The sequence below is a fragment of the Corylus avellana genome, chromosome ca4, assembly GCF_901000735.1.
Source record: "Corylus avellana chromosome ca4, CavTom2PMs-1.0".
Classification (NCBI taxonomy): Eukaryota; Viridiplantae; Streptophyta; class Magnoliopsida; order Fagales; family Betulaceae; genus Corylus; species Corylus avellana.
In genome coordinates, this window is record NC_081544.1 from 23,486,486 (window position 1) to 23,509,618 (window position 23,133).

At 35.2% G+C, this 23,133-nt stretch overlaps 2 protein-coding genes and 1 long non-coding RNA gene across 5 annotated transcripts; 1 reads left to right on the forward strand and 2 right to left on the reverse strand.

The window, feature by feature from the left end:
• Window positions 1-2,801: 2,801 nt before the first annotated feature.
• LOC132178663 (uncharacterized) lies at window positions 2,802-10,465 on the forward strand (the record flags this gene model as incomplete). Its single annotated transcript, XM_059591150.1, is given in 18 exon segments — window positions 2,802-3,090; window positions 3,445-3,684; window positions 3,956-4,019; window positions 4,105-4,234; window positions 4,327-4,465; window positions 4,725-4,973; window positions 5,057-5,141; window positions 6,410-6,512; window positions 6,831-6,956; window positions 7,027-7,140; window positions 8,186-8,304; window positions 8,405-8,486; window positions 8,584-8,676; window positions 8,779-8,868; window positions 9,040-9,159; window positions 9,251-9,342; window positions 9,618-9,675; window positions 10,142-10,465. Coding segments are annotated over 18 exon segments (2,178 nt in total). The 3' UTR covers window positions 10,223-10,465.
• A 403-nt stretch (window positions 10,466-10,868) lies between these two features.
• Window positions 10,869-11,785, reverse strand: LOC132178665 (early light-induced protein, chloroplastic-like). Of its 2 annotated transcripts, none has more exons than XM_059591153.1 (3): window positions 11,540-11,785; window positions 11,360-11,434; window positions 10,869-11,269 (listed from the first exon to the last, which is right to left on the reverse strand). In XM_059591153.1, exons 1-3 carry the CDS (start codon window positions 11,687-11,689, stop codon window positions 10,922-10,924), a joined length of 573 nt encoding a protein of 190 aa, XP_059447136.1. In that variant the 5' UTR covers window positions 11,690-11,785; the 3' UTR covers window positions 10,869-10,921. The 2 variants fall into 2 exon arrangements, with proteins under 2 accessions (XP_059447136.1, XP_059447137.1); XM_059591154.1 differs by having other exon boundaries at window positions 10,869-11,266; window positions 11,540-11,783.
• Window positions 11,786-16,149: 4,364 nt separating this feature from the next.
• Window positions 16,150-18,509, reverse strand: LOC132179913 (uncharacterized). Of its 2 annotated transcripts, none has more exons than XR_009439986.1 (6): window positions 18,223-18,509; window positions 17,911-18,006; window positions 16,946-17,049; window positions 16,678-16,779; window positions 16,504-16,554; window positions 16,150-16,425 (listed from the first exon to the last, which is right to left on the reverse strand). It is a non-coding gene; the product is annotated as an uncharacterized LOC132179913 (long non-coding RNA). The 2 variants fall into 2 exon arrangements; XR_009439987.1 differs by having other exon boundaries at window positions 16,946-17,065.
• Window positions 18,510-23,133: the final 4,624 nt, after the last annotated feature.

Below are 23,133 nucleotides of genomic sequence, written 5' to 3' on the forward strand. Positions count from 1 at the left end.
AATGCATGAAATGATGTCGTTTTTGTGTTTAAATGCATATAAAAATACATCAAAATCTAGAAATTATGTCATATGTAGTAGTGTATTATCATATTATCATAAAAACGATATCGTTTTATTTTTTATTTTTTAACTTTTAATTTTTTCTTTAAAAAATGGTTAGCATGTAGTTATTAAGGTTAATAACCGCTAACCGCCGGTTAACGCATAGGCGGTTAGCGGAGGTGGTTACGGTTAACGGTTATAGTCAATAACTGCTAACCGTTAACCGTAACCGTATTTTCACCCCCACATATAGGTTTAAGCATAACATAACATGTTTTTTCAATATTTAAGGAATCTATCACATATAAGTGCAAATATAACATAAATAATAACTTCGAAAGAGGGAGGATGGATTATTTATAAAGTTATAATGGTGTGGTTGAAAACACTAGGAGAATTTAATAAGCTTCAATTTGCCAAAGACTGCGGAGTCTTATGAGTTAGTAAAGTATAGGAAGTGGTTTGAGCTTCTCGAGTGATAGTGTTGGAAGAAGTTGAAATGGTTGACTTAATTAATTAAGGTTAATTTTTCAAAAAAAAAAATTAAGGTTAAGAAATATTTTATACCCTATTATCTTATATGCAATGTGTCATGATTAATTAAACCATCAAATTATGAAATTCATTAGCCCTTAATTATGATCTTCTTTAAGGGGCTTTGATCCAATTTCTTACTAAGCTCACTAGGTCAATATCAATGGTTTACATACCTAAGTCCAAGATTTTAGGCTAATTCTCTTACTATGTACTAGAATGTGAGGGTGTTACAACATGAGTAATGAAAAAGTAAATTAGGTAAGAAAAGAAAGAGATAAAAGTAATTAAGAAATTTTTAGGGTTGTAGGGTAATTCGAGAAATCCTAATTCTTCCGATCAAACGACAAACATTAAAGCAAATTATACTTTTGATCTATCTCTGTTTTATTAATGAACATAGGATGCCTTATATATATATATATATAGGAGAACTCTAAAAATGAGAACATGCTCATCCTTAAAACTTCTAATAATATATAACCTAGTCCCAATAAGACTCCTAATAATAAAATAACCCTATTAATCCTAATAAGGCTCCACATAACAATGACCTTAATTATTGTGTTCTGAATCATTTTCATCCGATGTCTCTCTTCTTGGATTTTCCTTCACAGTCAGTGGCCTCAAATAGTCAAATCCCCAAGACACCCCCTTTTCCCATTTTCTTGTATTTTATTTTATTTTTTTACCTGAGCAATACTCCTTTAATTTCTTGTATTTCCATAGAAAAAGAGAGAGAGAGAGAGAATTATTGAGTCATGTAAGCTAAGTCAACTTTTGAACCCTTCTCTCTACCTTCCCAGCCACGTCTTGCCCAACTAAAATCCTAATAATACCAATTTTGACAAAAAAAGATTAGTAAATTTAGCAATATCTAAAAATAAAAAAAATAAAAAAATTGTCTTGTACAAAAGGTGAATGTGATCGTCGTCCTATATATAAGGTTATTAAAGGGTCGCTATCTTCTTTGTGTTCTTTTAATAAAATAAAATAAAAATGGGTAGGATATGAAAAATACATAATTTTTTAATAAAATAATTTAGATAAAAAAAAATTTGTCGGCATTCAAATTGAAAAAACCAATGGGATGGTTTGATAGTAAACATGAAACAGCCCATAAAGCGCCAAATGGGACCTCTGATTCTCAGCCTCAGAGGCTTATCTATAGGCACCGACAGCCCAACTCCCCCCGGACCCCCCCCAACAGTCTCAATCCACTCACAAAGACTACTCTGTCCCGTGGGGTATCCAAAGCCAAATGTTCGCATCTCTCTCTGCCGTTGATCAAACATCTGGAAGCACCTCACTCTGCAATACACGTAATTAAGTCCCAGGAAAAGTACAAAGATGACTTTTCCTCTTCATCTTTTAATCTCATTCCTTCTTTATTGCCGGAGGGAGTGGGCCAAGCCCTAAAAGAATCGCATTTCGTGTTCCTACAATGCAATAATAATAATAATAATAATAATAATAATTTAGAATTTATATAGTCCCTTAAATCTCCCTAGTCAATGGTGGCTAAACCCATGGCGCACGTTAATTTGGTAGCACCTAGAGAAATGCGTGAGTGAGGGTTTAACAAGGACGGACGAACCTTAGTTTATTAAATTCTACTTCACTATAAAAAGTTAATAATTTGTACTTTATTTTCAATTTTCGCATAAATATATTGTAGAAAAGCCTCTCAGACTCACAGAAATTTTTTCATATTTTTCATTTCTCCCAAGAAAATTAAAATGATAAACTATATGTTTTGATATTACATTTTAAATAAATAAAAAACTTACAAATAAATAAAAATCCATAAAAAAAACTATGAAATTATATATATATATATATATTTTTTTGACATGTTCGTATAAGAGGAGGAAATAAATTCGACCTAGTGACTTCTATTTTTTTAAGCGTAATCCTAATCGATTGAGTTATCTTGAAAGTAACATAGATATTTTTTAAAACGAAACAAAAATAACTTTTCCAATTTTATATTATAATCCAGAATTGCTACGCAAAATCCATAGGCAAGTTCGTCAATTAGCACTCCGGACCCAAAAATTGCTCCAAAGTCCAGTCTCCTAAATCTTCGTTTCGAAGCTTTCTCTCTCTCTCTCTCTCTCTCTCTCTCTCTCACGTACGCACAGAAACAATTCGTTTTCAGTCACCGTAAATCGAACCGATCCAGCCCTCTAAACCTCATCTCTCTCTCTCTCTCTCTCTCTGTATAATGTCATTGAAGCCGATCAATTACGAGTTGGAGATCACGTGGCTCGGCTTCTGATCGGGGGACTCGGTGACAATCGACATTTTGAGTTCGAATGGGAACCGTGCCTTCAACGCCTAGAAGGAGCGGCAGCGCGCGGCCGCAGGACACGGCGGAGTACCTGATCGGGACCTTCGTCGGCGAGAAATCGTTCCCTATCTCCTCCGATTTCTGGCACAAACTCCTCGAGCTCCCTCTCAACCTTAACTGGCCCTCGCACCGTGTTCGGGGGGCCTGCGAGCTCTTCGGTAAGCAAATTTCCTATTAGTTTTTCTCGGAATTATTATTAATTTTCATTTCATAGCGTTTGACAGTGTAGGAATACGGTTGTTTAGAATTCGAACGCGCCCGAACTGTATTTGTAATTCGAAGTTTCTTGTGCTTGATTAAAGGATTTTAGGTGTCAATGTGAGTGAAATATTCGAGTTGTGAATCTATAAGTGCATATACTGATTTTTTCTCAGGAAAAAAAAGAAAAAAAGAAAAAGAAATAAAGAATAGGATGACTGATTTTTGTGCTATTCTTTAGCTTTATTAATTTATTAATTTTTCATATTTTGACTTTGGGTGTTGTTTTTTTTTTGTTCTCTACCTCTATGCAGCACAAAACAACCAATACACGAAGCATCTTGCAAAGATTTTGATCCACCTTTCTTGGTGTTTGCAAGAGTGTGTTTCGGCTTCCGGTGCTCCGTCCAATGTTTACGAAAAGGCTGTTAATGCCGTCTACATCTCATCTGTTTTCTTGAAGCACTTGATCGAAAATGCCAAAAACGATGACATTGAGGAGTTATATCTGTCCCTGGATGAAAAAGAACCTATTCCAAAGGATTTTATTCAAGGTAATTGATTTGTAATTGGGCATAACTTCTATATATTGGTTACTCTCTTTGGTTTGAAATGGTACGATTATTAATGGAAAAGATAAAAATATGTAGTGATCTTCCCGTAATGACATTTACTATATATTAGAGGCGGCACAGCTTTAATGTTTTGTTTTGAGCCTTGTCTTGTGTATTTTAGCTGCTTGTTTGATGGCTATCTTTTCTATTTATTGAAAAAAAAAAAAAAAAAAAGCATTGTGGGCCTCAAATTAATGTGTTTTATATGCAGATGAAAACATCGAGAATCTTGTTGTGCGTAGTGTGCTTAGCTTTATCAGCTCAGTAGATGTGAGGTACATGTGAGACTATTCTATTGGTTTTTGATGGTTGAAAATTATATATTTTGTTCCCCTGATTATTTGTTTGTGTCTTCACAAGTCCCAACACGTATTTCCTACACTTGGAGCTGCTTAATTTCATGCTGATTGCAATGTCGACTCAGCTTCTTTGTGGGCCATCTCCGGGACCAAAAGATGTGAACCCATTTATTGATGCAGCAATGGTTCAGGTTACAAGATTTTCAGCTTTATTAGTTAGCTCCAAATCTCCAGATATTTTCAATATATTGCCGGTGTCTTAGATTGTTACTGCTATTTTCAGGATGGCTCTTTGGTTAGTTTGGTTGTGCGAAAACTTCTGCTCAATTACATCTCTCAACCTCCCTTCAAAAGTGCAACTTATTCCATATTTTATGAAGGAAGTCAGCCTAGTGTTCTTCAAAGAGTCGGTTCTGCAGCTGGTATGCTGGTTTCTTTGATTCTCATATTCTTTCTATTTTGCTCCTACGAGCTTTAACTGGGAGTGCTACTGATAACAGATCAAATAGCATTATCTTGTGCTTTGTCTTCCATCAATTGTCCCAATCTTTTGCACCTTAATGTTTCTTTAGAATACTTTCACATCCTTTTCACCAATGCAAGATGATTTTTTTGAGCAATGTTCAAGGCTTACATCACTGACAGAAGCTTCTGTGGACATTGTACTCTTTTTCTTTGCAGCCAATTTTGTCTTATTGCCATTGAGTTATTTGGGCAGTTCAAGAGGTGAAGGTTCAAGAAGTCCATTGGCGGACTGCAGTCTCCTTGTGCTTCTTGTTCTCATTCATTATCATAAATGTGTTGTGAGCAACGAGTCCGTGACAGAGAGAATTGTTGATAGTGCTACTTCAGATTCTCTTCTGAAAGAAAATACACATTTTTCTGACAACCCTTACTGCAAGGCTTTGGAAAATGCCACGGATTTTGAATGTATGATACTAAATCTCATTTTTCAAATTTTTTTTTTTAAATTGCCAAGGCTGTCTTTGGTAAATCAGTGCCCTGCTTTGCAGTTGACCGTATAGATGTTGAGGGGAATGCACATATTGGTCCTGTAGTGAGGTTACCTTTTGCTGCTCTGTTCGATACTCTGGGCATGTGAGTGTGTATGCTTCCTTCTGTATCAGTGTTTGAGAGTTTAGACTTACTACTTGAGTTATATCATGTGAGATTACTCTGATTTTATCTGTGCTAGAATTTATTTTTGGGTTGAAATTGGATTTACACTTTTCAGTACATAGATTTCACTTGTTTTCTGTATGTTATCTAGGTGATACAGCATTCAGTATGATAATGAATTCAATGACATTTGAATGAAGTGTACTATGTTGCACCTACCATTTGCATTCATCAGCTGACCATATTTGGTTAAAATAGACTAATTTCATTAGCTTTCTTGATTACTACCAAATGAATCTTAATTATATTTTACCTTGTGCAATGTCTGCCGTGATTTGTCTTTTATGCTGGGTAGTCAGCAACTTAGTTCACCAATCTTGTTTTAGATTATCATGCATATCTTAATAGTGTTTAGGCTACTTTCCTTCTTATCCTGGGTTCAGAGGGTTGAAACCCTAGTTCTATGAGTCATTTTTATAGCGTCAAAACCCTAGCATTTGAAATCCAGGGTTCTTTTTCAGATTCTATCTTTGCCACTAGTGACATGGAAGCTTCATTCTTAAATATATTAATATTTTGCAATCGAAAATTTGTGTGCGTAAGAACCTGATATGGTTCAAGTCACAGCCATAGTCTTTATATTCTGGAAATATAAGAAGTTCTCACATCAAACAACAGAGGAATAGGTGTTGAACATATTTTTTTAATTGGTATGTCAGATATGCACCTGGTGGGCTTTGAACTCACATCTTCACCTTTCACCCCATCTCTTATGGGGAAAGGAGGTGTCATTTGAGTTAGAGCTCATTGGCCGGTGGTAAAGAAACTTGAAGAAGCTTTGCTGAACCTTATCCTGATAAAGATAGGATTACTCTTATTTAATTTTCAACAGGAAGAACAGTAAAATATGTATCATTATTTGGCTGCTTTTATTGCTAGGTGTACCTAGATTGTTGTGGCCATAACAATGAAGGTTGGAGCTATTTGGTACTTGCTGTTATTTTTCTTGTATTATTGTTAGGAAAATGTTTCTAACTTGTAAGGATACGAATTTTATCATGTGCTTTCTCAGGGTTTTGAATTTCATTGCATTTTTTTATTTTTTTTATTTTTTTATGTAGTTTTTTTTCCCTTTGGAGCTATAATAATATTTGAAACTGAAAGTATAAGTATGGTTCTAGTTTCTCTATCTTGTACAAAAATCAGAGATCATAAGATTGTAATAATTTAGGGTTTTGATGCTGCAGGTGCTTGGCTGATGAGGCTGCTGTCCTTTTGCTTTATTCATTACTGCAGGGGAACTCAGACTTTTTGGAGTATGTCTTGGTGCGGACTGATTTGGATACATTGGTATGGAGAAGCTGTTTAAGATTTTCAAAAGTATATAAAGAATGTTATATATTTATCATATATAAGTGGTGCAAAGAGCTTATGAAAACAGTTGTTGTCACTCTCTTTAAATATTATATTTTTAGATATATCATGTAAGTACTTATCAAAAATAAAAAAAATAAAAAATATGATATAAGTAATTTGCTCACCCTTGTGCTCAATTAAGTTCTTAGATTATATTTAATCAAGCAATCTGGTGTATTGTGTTTACTACTGATGTGGCATAGGTGCGGCAAAGCCTGATTCTGGTCTATGTTTTTGTGATGAAATTAACAGTTGATGCCCATTTTGGAAGCTCTATATGATGCACCTAGGAGGACAGCTAATCAAATCTACATGTTGCTGATTATACTTCTGATACTAAGTCAGGATTCTTCATTTAATGCAAGCATTCATAAGTTGGTAAGGATTGCATCTATTTGCCATTTGGCTTTTAGATAAGGATTGAATTTAATTTAGATTGTGTGGACAGATTCTGCCTGGTGTCTCATGGTACAAAGAACGCCTCCTTCAGCAGACATCTCTTGGTTCCCTGATGGTCATTATTCTCATAAGGACTGTGCAATATAATCTGTCTAAGTTGCGGGTAAGTCTTTAATGATCCATATTGCTGATCTGCTTATGTTCTACTTTTATGGTGACTTTATTGAATACAGTGTGTGCTGTAGCAGGCTGCATCTTTAACTTGAATTGAATTCAATTATGTGAAAATCCTTTTGGAAATATTCCACCATCTGAGGCCTGAGATTTGATATAATTTATTCAATTTGCCAATGTCCATTACAAGTGTTCGTTTTGATAGTTACGTACGAGTCAAGCACCTATATGAGATTGAACTTGTGACCTTACCCTCCTTCCATTTTTTATGGTGGGAGTAGATGTTTGGTTTGAAGGCTGTTGACGTACAAATGTATTGATGGATATATCAATTCAGACCTTTTTGCTAAGGGATGACAATGTGGTGTCTTCCTTAATCTAATCCCCTAGAAAATCCTCTACCATAAAGCCCCAAACCTTGGCTGGATATTTGTACTTCACCCATACCTGCCCCTAACCAGGTTAGGTCTATCCAGAACCCGTCCTAGAGGGCTGAGACTAGATGAGTTATGCAATTAATTGCTTTCTTTGGGTTCACTAAAGAATTAATGCATATATGCACCAATGCATACTAATTCTATATAGAAGATACCAGGCAATATATCAACTGCCATCCCAACCTGAAATAGGTTTGTAATCTTAATTCTGAAACCAATCCTAGCCATAAAATTCAGTCAGTTCTTTTTTCTTATAAGCGAATACTGTCCATCCCACCTTCGACCCTTATTGGCTACTGTTCTTTGGACAAAATAGCATACCCTTCCACAGGTGTGTATGGAGGGTGAGTTCAGGGGTTCAGAGCCCGTACAAGTGTGTATGGTTGTATTTACCTATTCCGAAAAGAAAAAAAAGCCCTCTGATAGATTGAATAGTTATTTAAAAATTTGACGTTTCACAACAACATTTCAAAAACAGTTTCCATTAATGTTTTCTTATAAGCATTTCACATCAAAGATTTTGTTGATGTGTAGCTGGATATCTAACTTTTAGCGAAATTCTTCCCATTATCATTTTTAAAATGTTCTATTGTACAGGATGTTTATCTCCATACAACTTGTCTAGCAACATTGGCAAACCTGGCACCTCATGTCCACCGTTTGAGTTCATATGCATCACAGAGGCTGGTCAGCCTTTTCTTTATGCTCTCGCGCAAGTAGGTTACTTCTGTTCCTTTTTAATTTTGCCAAACTTCATACTTATGTTCATATGTCATTATCTTATGATTGTTTCCTTTAATGTAATCCTGGATTTAGGTATAACAAATTAGCAGAGCTACGAGATAATAAGGTGCATATAGCCAAAGGCGACTCAATAAACTCTCTTTCAGATGATATGGTCTGTAACAGTTACAATTACAAATTTTATGCTATTTGGATGTTGCCCCTCCTTATACTTTATTTTGTTTGGCTAAGCAAGATGATTTTTGTTGCAGTCGACAGAGTTACATATATATACGGATTTCCTGAGACTTGTTCTTGAAATTTTAAATGCAATTTTGACTTATGCCTTGCCAAGGAATCCTGAGGTATCATCTTTTGGTTGAGGATTGAAGTGAGATAAATCTTCTTTAATTTCACATTTACACCTTTCATATTTTCTGAATTCCTCACTGTATGAAATGAGGCAGGTCGTATATGCTATAATGCACAGGCAGGAGGTCTTTCAGCCATTCAAGAATCATCCACGCTTCAACGAGCTGCTTGAAAACATTTATACTGTATGCTCCCTCATATTTATTGGAAATATTTTTGTTTATTCTTTGTCTTGGCAATCTTGCATTTTGTTACATGGCAAGCTTAGGTTGTAGGTTACTTACCCAACATTGTTTGATTTTATGCTATGCTTTCCTGAGTGCATTTGAAATTCATTTTCTCTTTTGGCTCTTTAGGTATTAGATTTTTTTAATAGTCGCATGGATGCCCAAAGTACAGATGGTGAATGGTCAGTAGAGAAAGTACTACAACTCATAATTATTAACTGCCGATCTTGGCGGGGTGAGGGAATGAAGGTAATGGAAATGGAAAAAGGATGGTAGAATTAGTGGTCCAGTCTAAACTGGGAATGTTATCCAAAGGATTAACATGCCGTTGTTCTCACAGATGTTCACGCAATTACGCTTCACTTATGAACAAGAGAGTCATCCGGAAGAGTTCTTTATTCCTTACGTGTGGCAGCTAGTTTTATCCCATTGGTATTGTTCCTGCATCCTCTCCAAGTACTATTTTATAAAATTCTACTCAACTAAGCCATGATCCAACTGCGCTGCATGATCATGTTGGTTTTTGAATTTCGTAACCTCATTTGAATAATTATCGCGGAGGTTCATTCCTCATTTCTAATAAACTGGAGGTCGCATGTCCGTTTTAATGAATCTTGTTTTGATTTTTAGTTTTTTCATTTGTCTGCTATATGCGGTTCTTATATGTATCACTGATTCCTTTGTTCTTTCCTACTCCCTTTCTTCAGTGGATTCGGCTTCAATTCAGAAGTCATAAATTTGTTTCCAGTTGATCCACCTGTAGAAGTAAGTATCTGGATACATTTTTATGAAGTTGACTTATAATCTAATAGTGTAGTTAGATATCTTTTCTAATAGAAGTTTAATAATTATGTTCCTTTTACTTTTAAACATGTGGGTTGAATATATACATATGCACATATATATCAAAATATAAATAAGAGTGAGAGATAGCCTTAGGAAATAGTAAGGAGCTTTTGATATATAATATATGAATTTTTTTTTTTTTTTTTTTTTTCAGAAATAGAACTTTGACTCTAGCTTTTTCCTAGTATGAAATATCTCTTAACAATATTGAAGCAGATGGCTAGGTGCAAGGAAATTTAGTCTAGTAATATTATAATCTTCTTTCTCTGTACTTATCAAAAAAGAAAAAGAAAAGAAATCTTCTTTCTCTTTAATGTATGCTACCGGTTTCCTTCACATATCGTTTGATTGTTATTTTGCATGACACACTAATTCTTGGATGCAGAAGCAAGAAAATGAAGAAGTGGTAAGTAGTAAGTACCAAAATGGAGAGTTGAGCATGCACGGACTTCTCCTTGATCCGTAGGTGGTGCAATATATAATATCACCACCAGAAAGATTCATGTTAATTGGTGCATATGTAAATATATGAAATAGTAGAATATGTATTCTTCTCATTCTTTCTGTTCATATGTTTGCTACACTGTAGAGGCCCTTTTCCACACGGAAATTTGAGATAATCTATGTAATGAATAAGAGATGACGCTTATTAACCGAGAAAAGAAAATAATAATAAGAGAATTAGAGCCGATGCTCAATTCTACTTCAATACGGTTGTTGGAGCTCAATTTACTCAACTTCATTCCATTGGTTTGAGTGTATGAAGTCTTGGAGTAGTAGCAAGGTTGGATATGGATGTATTAATTCAAATTGAATTGCGATATAACGTACTATTGCAATCCACTTGTGCATTTTATAGTCAACGTTAGACGCTTTGCTATATTGCAACATTAAGCATTAAATTAGATAGAATAGTATCAATTGAGCTTGTTTTACTGTCATGCGACAATCCACGACGATTTTAGATGGATAAATGAAGAGCACCTTCAAAGGCTATTAAAATTTCTTCATTCGTTATAGATGTAAAGGTGTACGCTGAGATTTCCCATTTGAATTGATAAATTCCTATGCTTTGATTCACTGAAATTGGTTTACACTATTTACTTCCGAAGTACATGGAACTATATTGTTTTATTCATCGGTTCTAAAGTAGCAAAATCTGAGTCTACACAAGGGTTCCACCCTTCACATACTCGGTGAAAGCGAGTGCAACCAAACCCAACATGGCAAACCTCCCATTCCACATCTCAGCATCTGAAGTCATAAACCCTTTTGACTTGGACTCCACGCTCACCCCTTTGAACAAAGGAATCAGAGATGCAAATGATAGCAGAATGGTGGTTCCTACGAACCATGGGATCCCGCCGTTAGATATCTGAGTAAACACGTCCTGGCCCCTGGATAGCTCTACCGCCATTGCTGCAACGAAGCCAACCATGGCTAGCCTGCCGTTGATCCTCTCCGGTGCGGGCCCACTGAATGCCAACACGTCAGAGAACTTCGTGCTCACCTGCTTATACCAAAACACGTTGTCAAATCAAAATGCATGGTACAACGACGGTGTACAAATGGTTATATCCTACAGCACTAGAGTTATTTCTACCTTAGGTTTAAGTGGCGCCTGTGGTATCGGTGGTGGAGTAGCCGCAACAGGTGTTGGCTGCTCTTGCTTGTCTTCCTGTAAGCCAAGGAAATGGACGGTTAGGATCATTTCTTGCACTTGGTTAAGCTATAACCTGAGAAAATAATAATAATAATAAGAGAAGCTTGAGACTCTACGTACCTCTGCCATGGACCGCACACGCACGGTAGCATTCCTAGGCAAACGTCGCACATAAGTACTGGGAAGAAACTGGTTCACCCTAGACCCAGTGGCCAAACGGGTCACAGGGGTGGCCAAGTAGGATTGCATTGCAGCCGAAGTAATCATCATGAATGCTTAGTGGAACAAATGCTAAATTATGTAGTGGAGAAATGTGAACTTGGAACTAATGCCTATTTGTGAGTGTGGATATCGCACTTCCACGAGAGTACGAGTGCGTATATATAGTGTGCCAGGGCAGGCAGAGGGGTGGATATTTAGGATCCACGTCCTCCTATATACATTTTGAAAAGCTCATTGGTTCACGTGGGTTCGTTTGTCCACACATGATGCTGTAAGCGGCGTGGCCCTCAAAAGCACCGCTGCATTCCACTTTGTGAGTTTGTGGCCAAAATGGTTCCAAGCTTTCTCTTTTCAACGGACTAGTACATTCCAGATTTTACCCCTCACAGATTATGTGGCTCAGTTTTCTGTTGTTGGCCAATGGGGCTAATTTTATCTAGAATAGAATTAATTGAAGGGTTAAATACCTCATACTTTCTTGGGGTTTTGTTAACTTTATTATTTTTTTTTTTTGGAATTTTATTTTTATCACAGGAAGTTCTTGTGATTTTGATAATAGACCAAGTTAGTCATCCGTCAGTTAACCGTTAGTTGACTTAACGGAATTCTACGTAGACCAATCAAATGTTGACACGTGACACCTATTTAATTTTTTTTTTAATTAAAAAAAATGTATTTTCGAAAAAAAAACAAACAAAAAAGAAAAGAAAAACAATTGGGGGTGGCTTGGCCATTTGGGGGTGGCCGAAACCACCCCCAATGGTGGTTGGAGGTGGTTTCGGCCACCCCCTAAGCTCCATGAAGGTGGCCGAGCCACCCCCAGGACCCACTGGGGGTGGTTTCGGCCACCCCTTGGGCACCAAAGAGCCACCCCCAATTGTTTTTTTTTTTTTTGAAAATACTTTTTTTTTTATTAAAAAAAAATTAAATAGGTGCCACGTGTCAACATTTGATTGGTCCACGTGGAATTTCGTTAAGTTAATTAACGGTCAATTGACGGAGGACTAACTTGATCTATTATCAAAACCACATGGACCTCCTGTGATAAAAATGAAACTCCAAGAAGAAAAAAATAAAGTTGGCAAACCCCAGGGAGGTATGAGGTATTTAACCCTTAATTGAATTCTTTCTTGAGGAAACTGCTTCAGAGCCTATAAAAGGACAAGCTGGTAATGAACTTTGTCGACTAATATCAGAATGTAAATCTCAACCAAACAAACATATACAATCAACATTTCAATAGGATTAGAGAGTAACAGTACCTTGCCAATATTCAAGATCTCGTTATCATGATTATGTCCGTAAACATTTCCGGTATCAAAGATCCTTGTATAAGTTGGGAAGATATCATACAGTGTGATATAGTGGAAAACTAAGTAACCACAATAGAAGCATCTTGCTTATTCTTCTGACCAAAAAGCATGTACGCTTGAGAAAGATAAAACTTAATTCTCTAATTTGATAATAATTCAATTGAGTTTCTGTTTTAGCTAACAAACTAAACACACACACACACACACACATATATATATATATATATATATAAAAGAAAAAAAATACTTGTAGAGAAAGTAAATATAATCCTAGTAGCAATAGTAAACCTAGCTAATCTTAATAAAGAAATGAAATCATTAAAGTAAATCTAATCATATTAAAGAAAAGAAATAAAGTCCTAATAAAAAAAAAATCTATAAATAAAATCCTAATCAAATAAAATTAAATCATAATTCTAAAATAGAAAATTAAATATAATTGAAAATCAATTTGAATCATGACAAATAATTCCTTTTATACTTCCATTGTGTGAGAATGAGTAAAATTATGATCAAACGACACTGTTCCAATATTATTTTTGACATTTTTCTTATTTTCGTTTTCACCGAAAATATATGTAAATGTCATCCTACATCAAACACCCCCACTTGAAAAAAACTCGTCCTTGAGTTTTCTTTGGGACATGGCACGCGTGGCTCCTTCGAAGAAATGTAGTTGGAGAAATCTACATAAATATCACCAAGACACAATTTTTCCTTTTTGTCTACTCCATAAAAATTCCTCCTACGATTTCTAGCTCTTGGATGCCAATTTTGGTGCTGATCATGATGAGTTGCACCTGTGGTTGGGGAGGTTGTGCTTGTTCTTCCACTGGTGTAGATGTTGGAACCAATGATTGTGGCTGCACATATTTTTTCTCTGATGGCAACTCTACTTTTTCAACCAAATTAACAGTCTCCACATCCTTTTCACCATAATTAATATTTTCTTCATAGGTGAAGTGCCTATTTGAAGATTTATATGAATATGGTTACGGACAAGTCGAATGTGATCGACTTATATCATCATCAAAGTACTTGTCAACAAAAGGAATCTAAACGGGTTTCACTTGGATGCCATCGTCATCCTAGGAATCATTGTCCCTCTGATTCCAAAGAGAACCCATCTGCATGTGTTCCAATGTCTCCCACAATTGGCGCAACTTCTGTTGTACCATTTGCTGGAACTCTTGCAATTCGGCTCTCCAAACAATCTCTGATCGCTTGATGTATCGTTGGTAGTTGGATCTTAAAACACCTCTCTAACGAACGACTTTGTTATAGAAGTTGTTATTGTAGTACAAGTTGGCCATCGAATCCGGATAATGCCGGCTCGGATACCCCATGAATTCGGCTTTCAAAAGAGCCCCCTCTCCTACTGAAGCACTACAAGGGGGTGAACAGGTCTTTGGGGCGTTTGGAGTCCAAAATTTTCAAAGATCTAAAGTGGGAATATTTGTTGTAGCCAGTGGAGCTTTTTTCGACCCTAAAGGTGTCGACGCTAATAGTCCGACCCTAATGATCAAATGTTTGATTATCAGGGTCCACTTAAAAGTCGACCCTAATGATCACTTTTAGCGTCCACTTTATCGACCCTAAAAGTCACAATGTTTTGACCCTAAAGATGATGTACACGGAAGCGAAAGTCGACCCTAATAGGCAAGCATTAGGGTCCACTTTTAGTTAACCATTAGGGTCCACTTTGTCGACCCTAATGGTCCTTAAAAAAAATAATAATAATAACTATCAGCGTCCAAACTAAAGTGGACGCTGATAGTTAACCATTAGCGTCCACAAAGTGGACCCTAATGGTCCTCAAAATTTTTTTATTTTTTTATTTTTTAAAAAAAAAAAATTAACTATCAGCGTCCAAACCAAAGTGGACGCTAATAGTTAACCATTAGCGTCCACAAAGTGGACCCTAATGGTCCTCAAAAATTAAAAAAATAAATAAAAAATAAAAAAAATAAAAAAATAAAAAATAAAAAATTAACTATTAGCGTCCAAACCAAAGTGGACGCTAATAGTTAACCATTAGCGTCCACAAAGTGGACCCTAATGGTCCTAAAAAAATTAAAAAAAAAAATCTGCGATCGATCGCACTCCAAGTGCGATCGATCGCAGTACCAGTAGGTTTTCGACATTTTGCGATCGATCGCAGTTGGAGTGCGATCGATCGCAAAATATAAAAAACCTACTTGAAAACTCTCTGGTACTGCGATCGATCGCACTCCAAGTGCGATCGATCGCAGAACCAGGGAACACTGGTATGAGTAACATACATCGGCTAACACCTAACCACAATACTTCTAACATATATCAATAACAGTCCCACTAATACATGTTAACTCCAATATAATGAAGTAACAAAGTGAGACATCTACAATCCCAAGACAATCATTGAAAAAATGCCCGCCAGCCCCCATTAAACATGACTCTTACAAAGGCTATCAAGTCAAATCCCAGTCACAGCCAAAATAGTGCATAAAAAAAGCCAAAATAGTCAAATCCCAGTCACAACCAAACTAAATTGGCAAGCAATAAAAAAAGGTGGTCCTCTCATCCAACCTAGCGTTGGGCAGGTTTCAAATCATCTCTTTTATATAATTTTTGGTGAGTAGGGGGAAGGGTGCCTTCCCTGTAGATTTTGACAGTTACAGGCAGCAAAGAGACATTAAAACAGCTACAATATAAACTTTCTTAACCCACATTTGCCTATATTATAACAAAAACCTACTATCATTGTTTGTTGAAACTGACACCACAATCCCTATGGACCGCCAAGATTAAACGACCACACACACATGTACCTACTGGAAAATTTGGGATGCTTGAGAATTCAACCACAAGAATTCAACCACAAGAACAGCTTTACATTGAATAGCTATAGATGCTTGAGAATTTGGGATGAGTGCTTGTTAAGCAACCACAAGGTCTAAGGATTGGAAGCAGCTGTTTATTTCAACTAGTCTATTTCAATTGCCCATTTTAATCAACAAATCTACTAATCTTGTTTAAGAAATTATTAATGTTGTCAAAAGCATTCACTTTGTTCTCATCATCTGTTAAAAAGATTGTTGACTAAACAAATGAAGTAAAAGAGCAAAGTAGTTAGGGAGGATTAATTCGATTTATCCTCATATTATAAATCCAAAGAGAGAGAGAGAGAGAGAGAGATGAAGAAAGAGTGGGAAAGAGGGAAGGAAGAGCTACTTAATGAAGCTATTAAGTTTAAAATCAATAATAATTAAATTATTACATATCAGACCTAACAAAAGTATTTACCTGAGATAAAATTTTAGCACATTCAGCCATTGAAGACAATTCTCTCCGCTGTGATGCTGCATCAAAACGAGCAAGCAATCTGTTCTCCAGTTCTACACAAGGACAAACACCACTGAAAAGGATAAGAAAGCCTATGACTCCAAGCGATTTTAGGTCTCCTGGGCTGCTGTTGAACTCCATCAAATACTGCAGAGATTAAATTAATAATGCAGTTAGCACGTTCTAACAAAGGATATCATAAACTAAATGATCAATTGACAATACCTTTATAAGCTCTATTGTTTGACTAGCAGTTTCTCGCTGAGCATCTGCACTCTGACAAGAAAACGCCATATAAATGAAAACATAAAATAACAAAGTTTCAATAGAGATGGTGATAAAATTGTATTAACTACAAGGATCATAAGCATATGGCAATGAAGCATGGGAAAACTCTACCTGCAAATGATCTCCGATCTTTGCAGCAGTCTGTCCAACACTTGAAATACGTGAGTCCAACCTTGCAAAGCTATCAAACAATCCATCTACACCTTTTTCCAGCTGAAAAAGAAAAAATACAGACAACCATCATTTTTTTTTTTATAAGCAAAGCAAATTCATTAAAAGCACAAGGGACATATAACCATCATATGTAACTCAATTTTCAGATTCATGGGAAAACTCATTACATGTATCACAATTCAAAGCAACACTTCAGTTAACTAACCTCAGCGAGTGTCTTGCGGTGCTTAGAATCTTGGACAGAGACCTCCTTCTTGAGATTAATTACTCAAGCGGCTATCGAGCGCAATCCACCCTCTTTGGTTCATTCTGAATCAATCAAACACTAAGTTTCATCAATCCAAACCTGTCCTGCAGCACTTACTTTCTAGTACTACTCTCACACACCTCATTGAAGAAGAATAGAATTAAAGCATAAAACAGGGAAATGCATGTGGTTTTCTCAATTGTGTGTGTGCACCCAATAAAACCCATCGGCAGTGGCACTAAATATTAATCAATTCTCTCGGCTCAGATTTCATCCCGCTAATTATGCGGATCTAGGCATGCAAACTCCCCCAAGTCAAATAAACACATCACGTGTCCGGCCGATGCTTTCACTTGCCTCAACTGTGGTGTGCACGATGGAGTTGGATTTCATTGACCTTCACCAACTGTTGACTTCTACAATTAGACTTAGTCCCCCTACTACTTCACTGCTTTGCAAGGGCGGGCCATCAACTCAACTAATCCGCCGGTGGCATTTATTTGATTTTGTTTAAATATTCATTTTTATAAAAGTGGCATCATTAATTTACCATACATTGTCTTTTAACTAACTAAAAAGATTCCAAGTTTCCAAAATTAATTACCCTTCCTAGGCAAAAAGTCAAGCACATGAAATGCATTAATTTTTCAAATAAAATAAAGAATAAGTTAAGTTTTTCTGAAATTGCATACATTAACTTCACAAAATAGACAATATTTTAGTCATCTCAAAACAACGCGTCAAATGAAAAATCACACTACAAGTTCCAAACCTAAATCTCTAAGCACATCTCTCACAGTAAATCATCGAATTAATTACCAAAACAGAAATGTGTAAGACTAACAAGACCTAGCTGAAATTGAAGACCTTGGAAGACAATAAGCAAATCTGCATAACATAAATTGATGCGTTTTGAAGCCTACCTTAAAGTCATCCACATCAAGAATGAGTGGGAGAGAGCTAACAGCTGAGGATTTTGAGGCTTTATCGTTCTTGACAGCATCTCTGCTATCTTTCATCTGTAACAAGTCAAATAACTCATAAGAAGCATAAGAATGGGATCGCACAATTTGAAGCTCGCGGGTAATGCAATTGAAAATAATCTAAACTGGCAATTCCTTCAACAAAGATAACAAATTCATGACAAAATTAAATATAATGGGATAATTATATAATAAAATAAACGTTTTCTTTAATTAGTCTGATCTCGTAGAGAGCAAAAACGGAAATAGCACCTCTATGCGGCCTGAATGAGCGAGAGAGACACTGACAGAAACGGTCGCCGAGGGTTTGATTGCCCCTTCACTGCTTGGATGGGTTTAGATCGACGGAGATAGCTACCGGAGAGAGTTGAGTGCGCCGGAGAGTGATAGGAGGGCCGGAGAGAGAGCTGCCGGAGAGAGAAACGTGCGCTGAGTGAGAGAGATCGAGAGAGAGAGAGAGAGAGTGATGAAGGGGGTGGGACTTTGGGGTTAGGGATTTGGATCAAACAAATATGGTCTGAACTTTTCAGAAAACATAAAAAAATGGTTTGAAAATTTCATAATATTAGCGCCAATTTCAGATATCCCGCCACTGGATGGCGCTTATTTTTCGCACTCAATAGGGGCGACTAAGGTCGCCCCTAATGAGCCTCAAAATTTTTTTTTAAAAAAAAAAAAAATTATACTTATAATTTTTAATTTTTATTTATTTTATTTATTTTTGTTTTTCTTTATTTTCTCCTGTAATATGTTTTTATTATTATAATATTAACTAATAATTTCCGTTTAATAAAGATCATTAAGTTGATATTTATCTTATAATTAATTCTAAGATCAATACAAAATTCAAAGATAATATAAGATCAATATAACTAATGCACTAAGATAATATAAAAAACTTATAGTTCAATTAAATGTTCGATTGAACCTTCAATTGTATTCAGTTTGATCGATCAATTGATCTTATCATGATCAATCTAACTAATTCATTAGGATCAATCGGATGTTTGATCGATCAATTGATTCTATTACAGTCAATCGAACTAATTCACTAGGATCGATTGGATTTTCGATCAAATATTTGATCTTATCACGATCAATCAAACTAATTCACTAGGATCGATTGGATGTTTGATCGATCGGATTTTCGATCGAACATTTGATTGATCATTTGATTCTATCACGATCAATCGAACTAATTCACTTTGATCGATCGGATTTTTGATCAGATGTTTGATCCTATCACAATCAATCGAACTAATTCACTATGATCAATCAGATGTTTGATCGATCATTTGATCTTATCACGATCAATCGAACTAATTCACTAGGATCGATTGGATTTTCGATCAGATGTTTGATCTTATCACGATCAATCAAACTAATTCACTAGGATCGATTGGATGTTTGATCGATCGGATTTTCGATCGAACATTTGATTGATCATTTGATTCTATCACGATCAATCGAACTAATTCACTTGGATCGATCGGATTTTTGATCAGATGTTTGATCCTATCACAATCAATCGAACTAATTCACTATGATCAATCAGATGTTTGATCGATCATTTGATCTTATCACGATCAATCAAACTAATTCACTAGGATCGATCGGATGTTCGATCGAACATTTGATCTTATCACGATCAATCGAACTAATTCATTGGGATCGATCGGATGTTTGATCGATCATTTAATCTTATCACGATCAATCGAATTAATTCAATTTCAATTTCAATTGTTTCAATCATTTGATCTTATCATAATCAATCGAATTAATTCATTATGATTGATCGGATATTCGATCAATCCTTCAATTTCAATTGTTTCAAGTTTGATCTAGGACCAAACGGATGTTTGAACGAACCTTTAATTTGTTTGAAGTTTGATCAATCATTTGATCCTATCACGATCGATCGAATATCTGATAATTTATATAAAATAAATAATGACATATTATCGGAGGTAAATTTTTGGGAAATAACATTTTATAACTAATACACTAATATAATATAAAATGCTTAGAGTTGAACTGAATCTTCGATCGAACTAATTTTTCATTTTTTATTAGAGTTTAATTTTATAAAAGTTTTAATTTCAAATTAAGAGAGAATTTATAATTTTATAAAAGTTTATTTTTATTTTTTAGAAAATTTATAATTTATAATTTATAATTTTATAATTTTATAAATTTTATAAAATTTAAAATTTAAAATTTAAAATTTCATTTTTTTCAGATCATTAATTTTATTTTATTTTTATTTTTCTACATACTCTTTAGCGTCCACAAAGTCGACCCTAATACTTAACTATTAGGGGCGACTTTCAAAGTCGACCCTAATACTTAAATATTAGCGTCCACTTTTAGTGGACGCTATTAGTCATCAATTTATTTTTTTAATTTTTTTTTAATTTTTTTTACCTACTCTTTAGGGGCGATAAAGTCGCCCCTAATAGTTAAGCATTAGGGTCGACTTTCAAAGTCGACCCTAATGATGGGTCTTTAGCGTCCACTTTTAGTGGACGCTATTGGTCATCAATTTATTTTTTTATTTATATTTTTTTTTATACTCTTTAGGGGCGATAAAGTCGCCCCTAATAGTTAAGCATTAGGGTCGACTTTAAAGTCGACCCTAATGATGGGTCTTTAGCGTCCACTTTTAGTGGACGCTATTGGTCATCAATTTATTTTTTTATTTATTTTTTATTTTTTTTACCTACTCTTTAGGGGCGATAAAGTCGCCCCTAATAGTTAAGCATTAGGGTCGACTTTCAAAGTCGACCCTAATGACGGGTCTTTAGCGTCCACTTTTAGTGGACGCTATTGGTCATCAATTTATTTTTTTATTTATTTTTTTATTTTTTTTACCTACTCTTTAGGGGCGATAAAGTCGCCCCTAATAGTTAAGCATTAGGGTCGACTTTCAAAGTCGACCCTAATGATGGGTCTTTAGCGTCCACTTTTAGTGGACGCTATTGCTCATCAATTTTAATTTTTAATTTTTTTTTTTTAATTTTTTCTACGTACCCTTTAGGGTCGACTTAAGTGGACGCTATTGGTGTACTATCAGGGTCGACTAATTTGGACGCTAAAAGTTTTTTTTTGGCCCCTTAAATTTTTCGCGCCCCTTTAATAATTCCCGCGTGTATATTAGGGTCGACTTATTAGCGTCCACTGTAAAGTGGACGCTAATAGTAACCCTTTCGACCCATTATTAGCGTCCACTTTTATGTGGACGCTAATAAGTAACTATTAGGGGCGACTTTTAAAAGTCGCCCCTAATAGTTGAGTATTAGGGGCGACTATAAAGTCGCCCCTAATAAGTCGCCCCTGATGAGTCAGTTTCTTGTAGTGTCTATAAACAGACATGTTTCCCATGCAATATTTCTCACCCATCACCATTAAAAAGTAGGTTTCTAATGGTCGATCCTTCAGCACTTGCATTGACTCAAGAAAGCCACCATTGACCAAGAGTAATATACCAAACCCACCTAATTAAAAATAAATATAAATAAAAAATAAATAAAAAAAAGAGGCCAAACAATTTCTGAATACAAAACGTAAAGGATATCTACAAGAAAAGAAATGCTATGCATGATTCATTTGTAAGATGAGATTGGCTAAATATGAGAAAAATATTAACCCCTATAATTTCTTATTTTTAAGAGAAATATGAAGGGTCAATAAGTTCTTTATATTTGATCCATATTTTCTTACAAATTCAATAGATCAATTATTAAATTTGTGAAGTCCACTGTTGACTTATGTGAAGTCTACATAAGTCCATAAATCCAATAATTGATTTGTAAGATGAAATAGGCTAAATATGAAGAAAAAAAATTGACCTATAACATTTCTCTATTTTTAAATGTGCATTATCTTACGTGGAAGTGAATCACCATTAAATACTACATATATTTTTATTTATAATTTTATTCAATGATAATTTTTACTACAACATAAAAGAACGAACGCTTCAAAATTTCTGTAGTATTTTTTCGTTTAAATCCAAGCAATCTTGATTTCAAATTCCTAAAGAGATAGGCAAGGAAAATGGGCGTATTTTGTTTGGATAAGAATGAATACTTTTCATTAATTTCCACTACCTACTACTATTCCAAGTCTTTATATATGCCACTTCCATTCGTCAATGCATATCATCAAAACTACGCTCTCTATAATGCATAAGTCATACGTCATTCTATTATTTTCAAATGATAATAAGCCCGATGTGTATGGATTGAATAAGGCTTCAAGTCACTTTTATATTCATCTTATATCACTTTAAAAATGATGTGGTTTTTAAAATTATCGTTGAGTTTGTGATTCATCATTATTAAATTTTGATCAAATGGTAATTTTAAAAGACACCTCATTCATAGAGTGACACAAAAGTGACTTATAGAATTACTCGTGTGAATTCACTACACCCAGACGAGTAATACTAGAAGTCATCTTTGTATCCCTATTGTGTTACTCAAAAAATAATGTGACTTTCAAAATCACCATTGGCCTGATGATTGATTTTTTTTTTTTTTTTGACATGTCCGCACAAGAGGGGAGAGGGGGATTCGAACAAGTAACCTACGCTTCATTAGGCGTGGTCCCAGCGGATTGAACTACCTCTTGGGGACAGCCTTATGATTGATTATTATTGAATTTTGATCAAATTGTAACTAAGCCACCTCATTTTTAGAGTGACATAAAAGTAACTTATAGAATTACACCATCTGGACTCCTACGCATCATCCACGGTTTTAGAGTGGATTTTAATTCGGTGCTTCAATTTGGTTTTTAATTGACCAAATTAATCACCTCTTACAAATATGTTACGGCATTGAAGGAATCAATTAAGAACAAAGAAGAAGCAACCAAAACGTGGTTAAAAAGTCTGCATTAGTTGTTGAAGAAACTTGGTACAATTTTTATATTCAATCCATAACCACTCAAGACTTGGTGTAGCAGGCCCAATCTTGACCCTTTCCGTATATATCGAGTATCTATAAATACACATGTTTCCCATTCAATATTTCTAAGTACCTATCCCCAAAGCAATATCATAGAAGAGAAGTAAAGCACAGAGTGTACTTGGATATGATGAAAGGAGTCCATTTCCTTGCAATTGTTGCTCTCTTGTCACTTGCATCCTCCTTTGTCTCT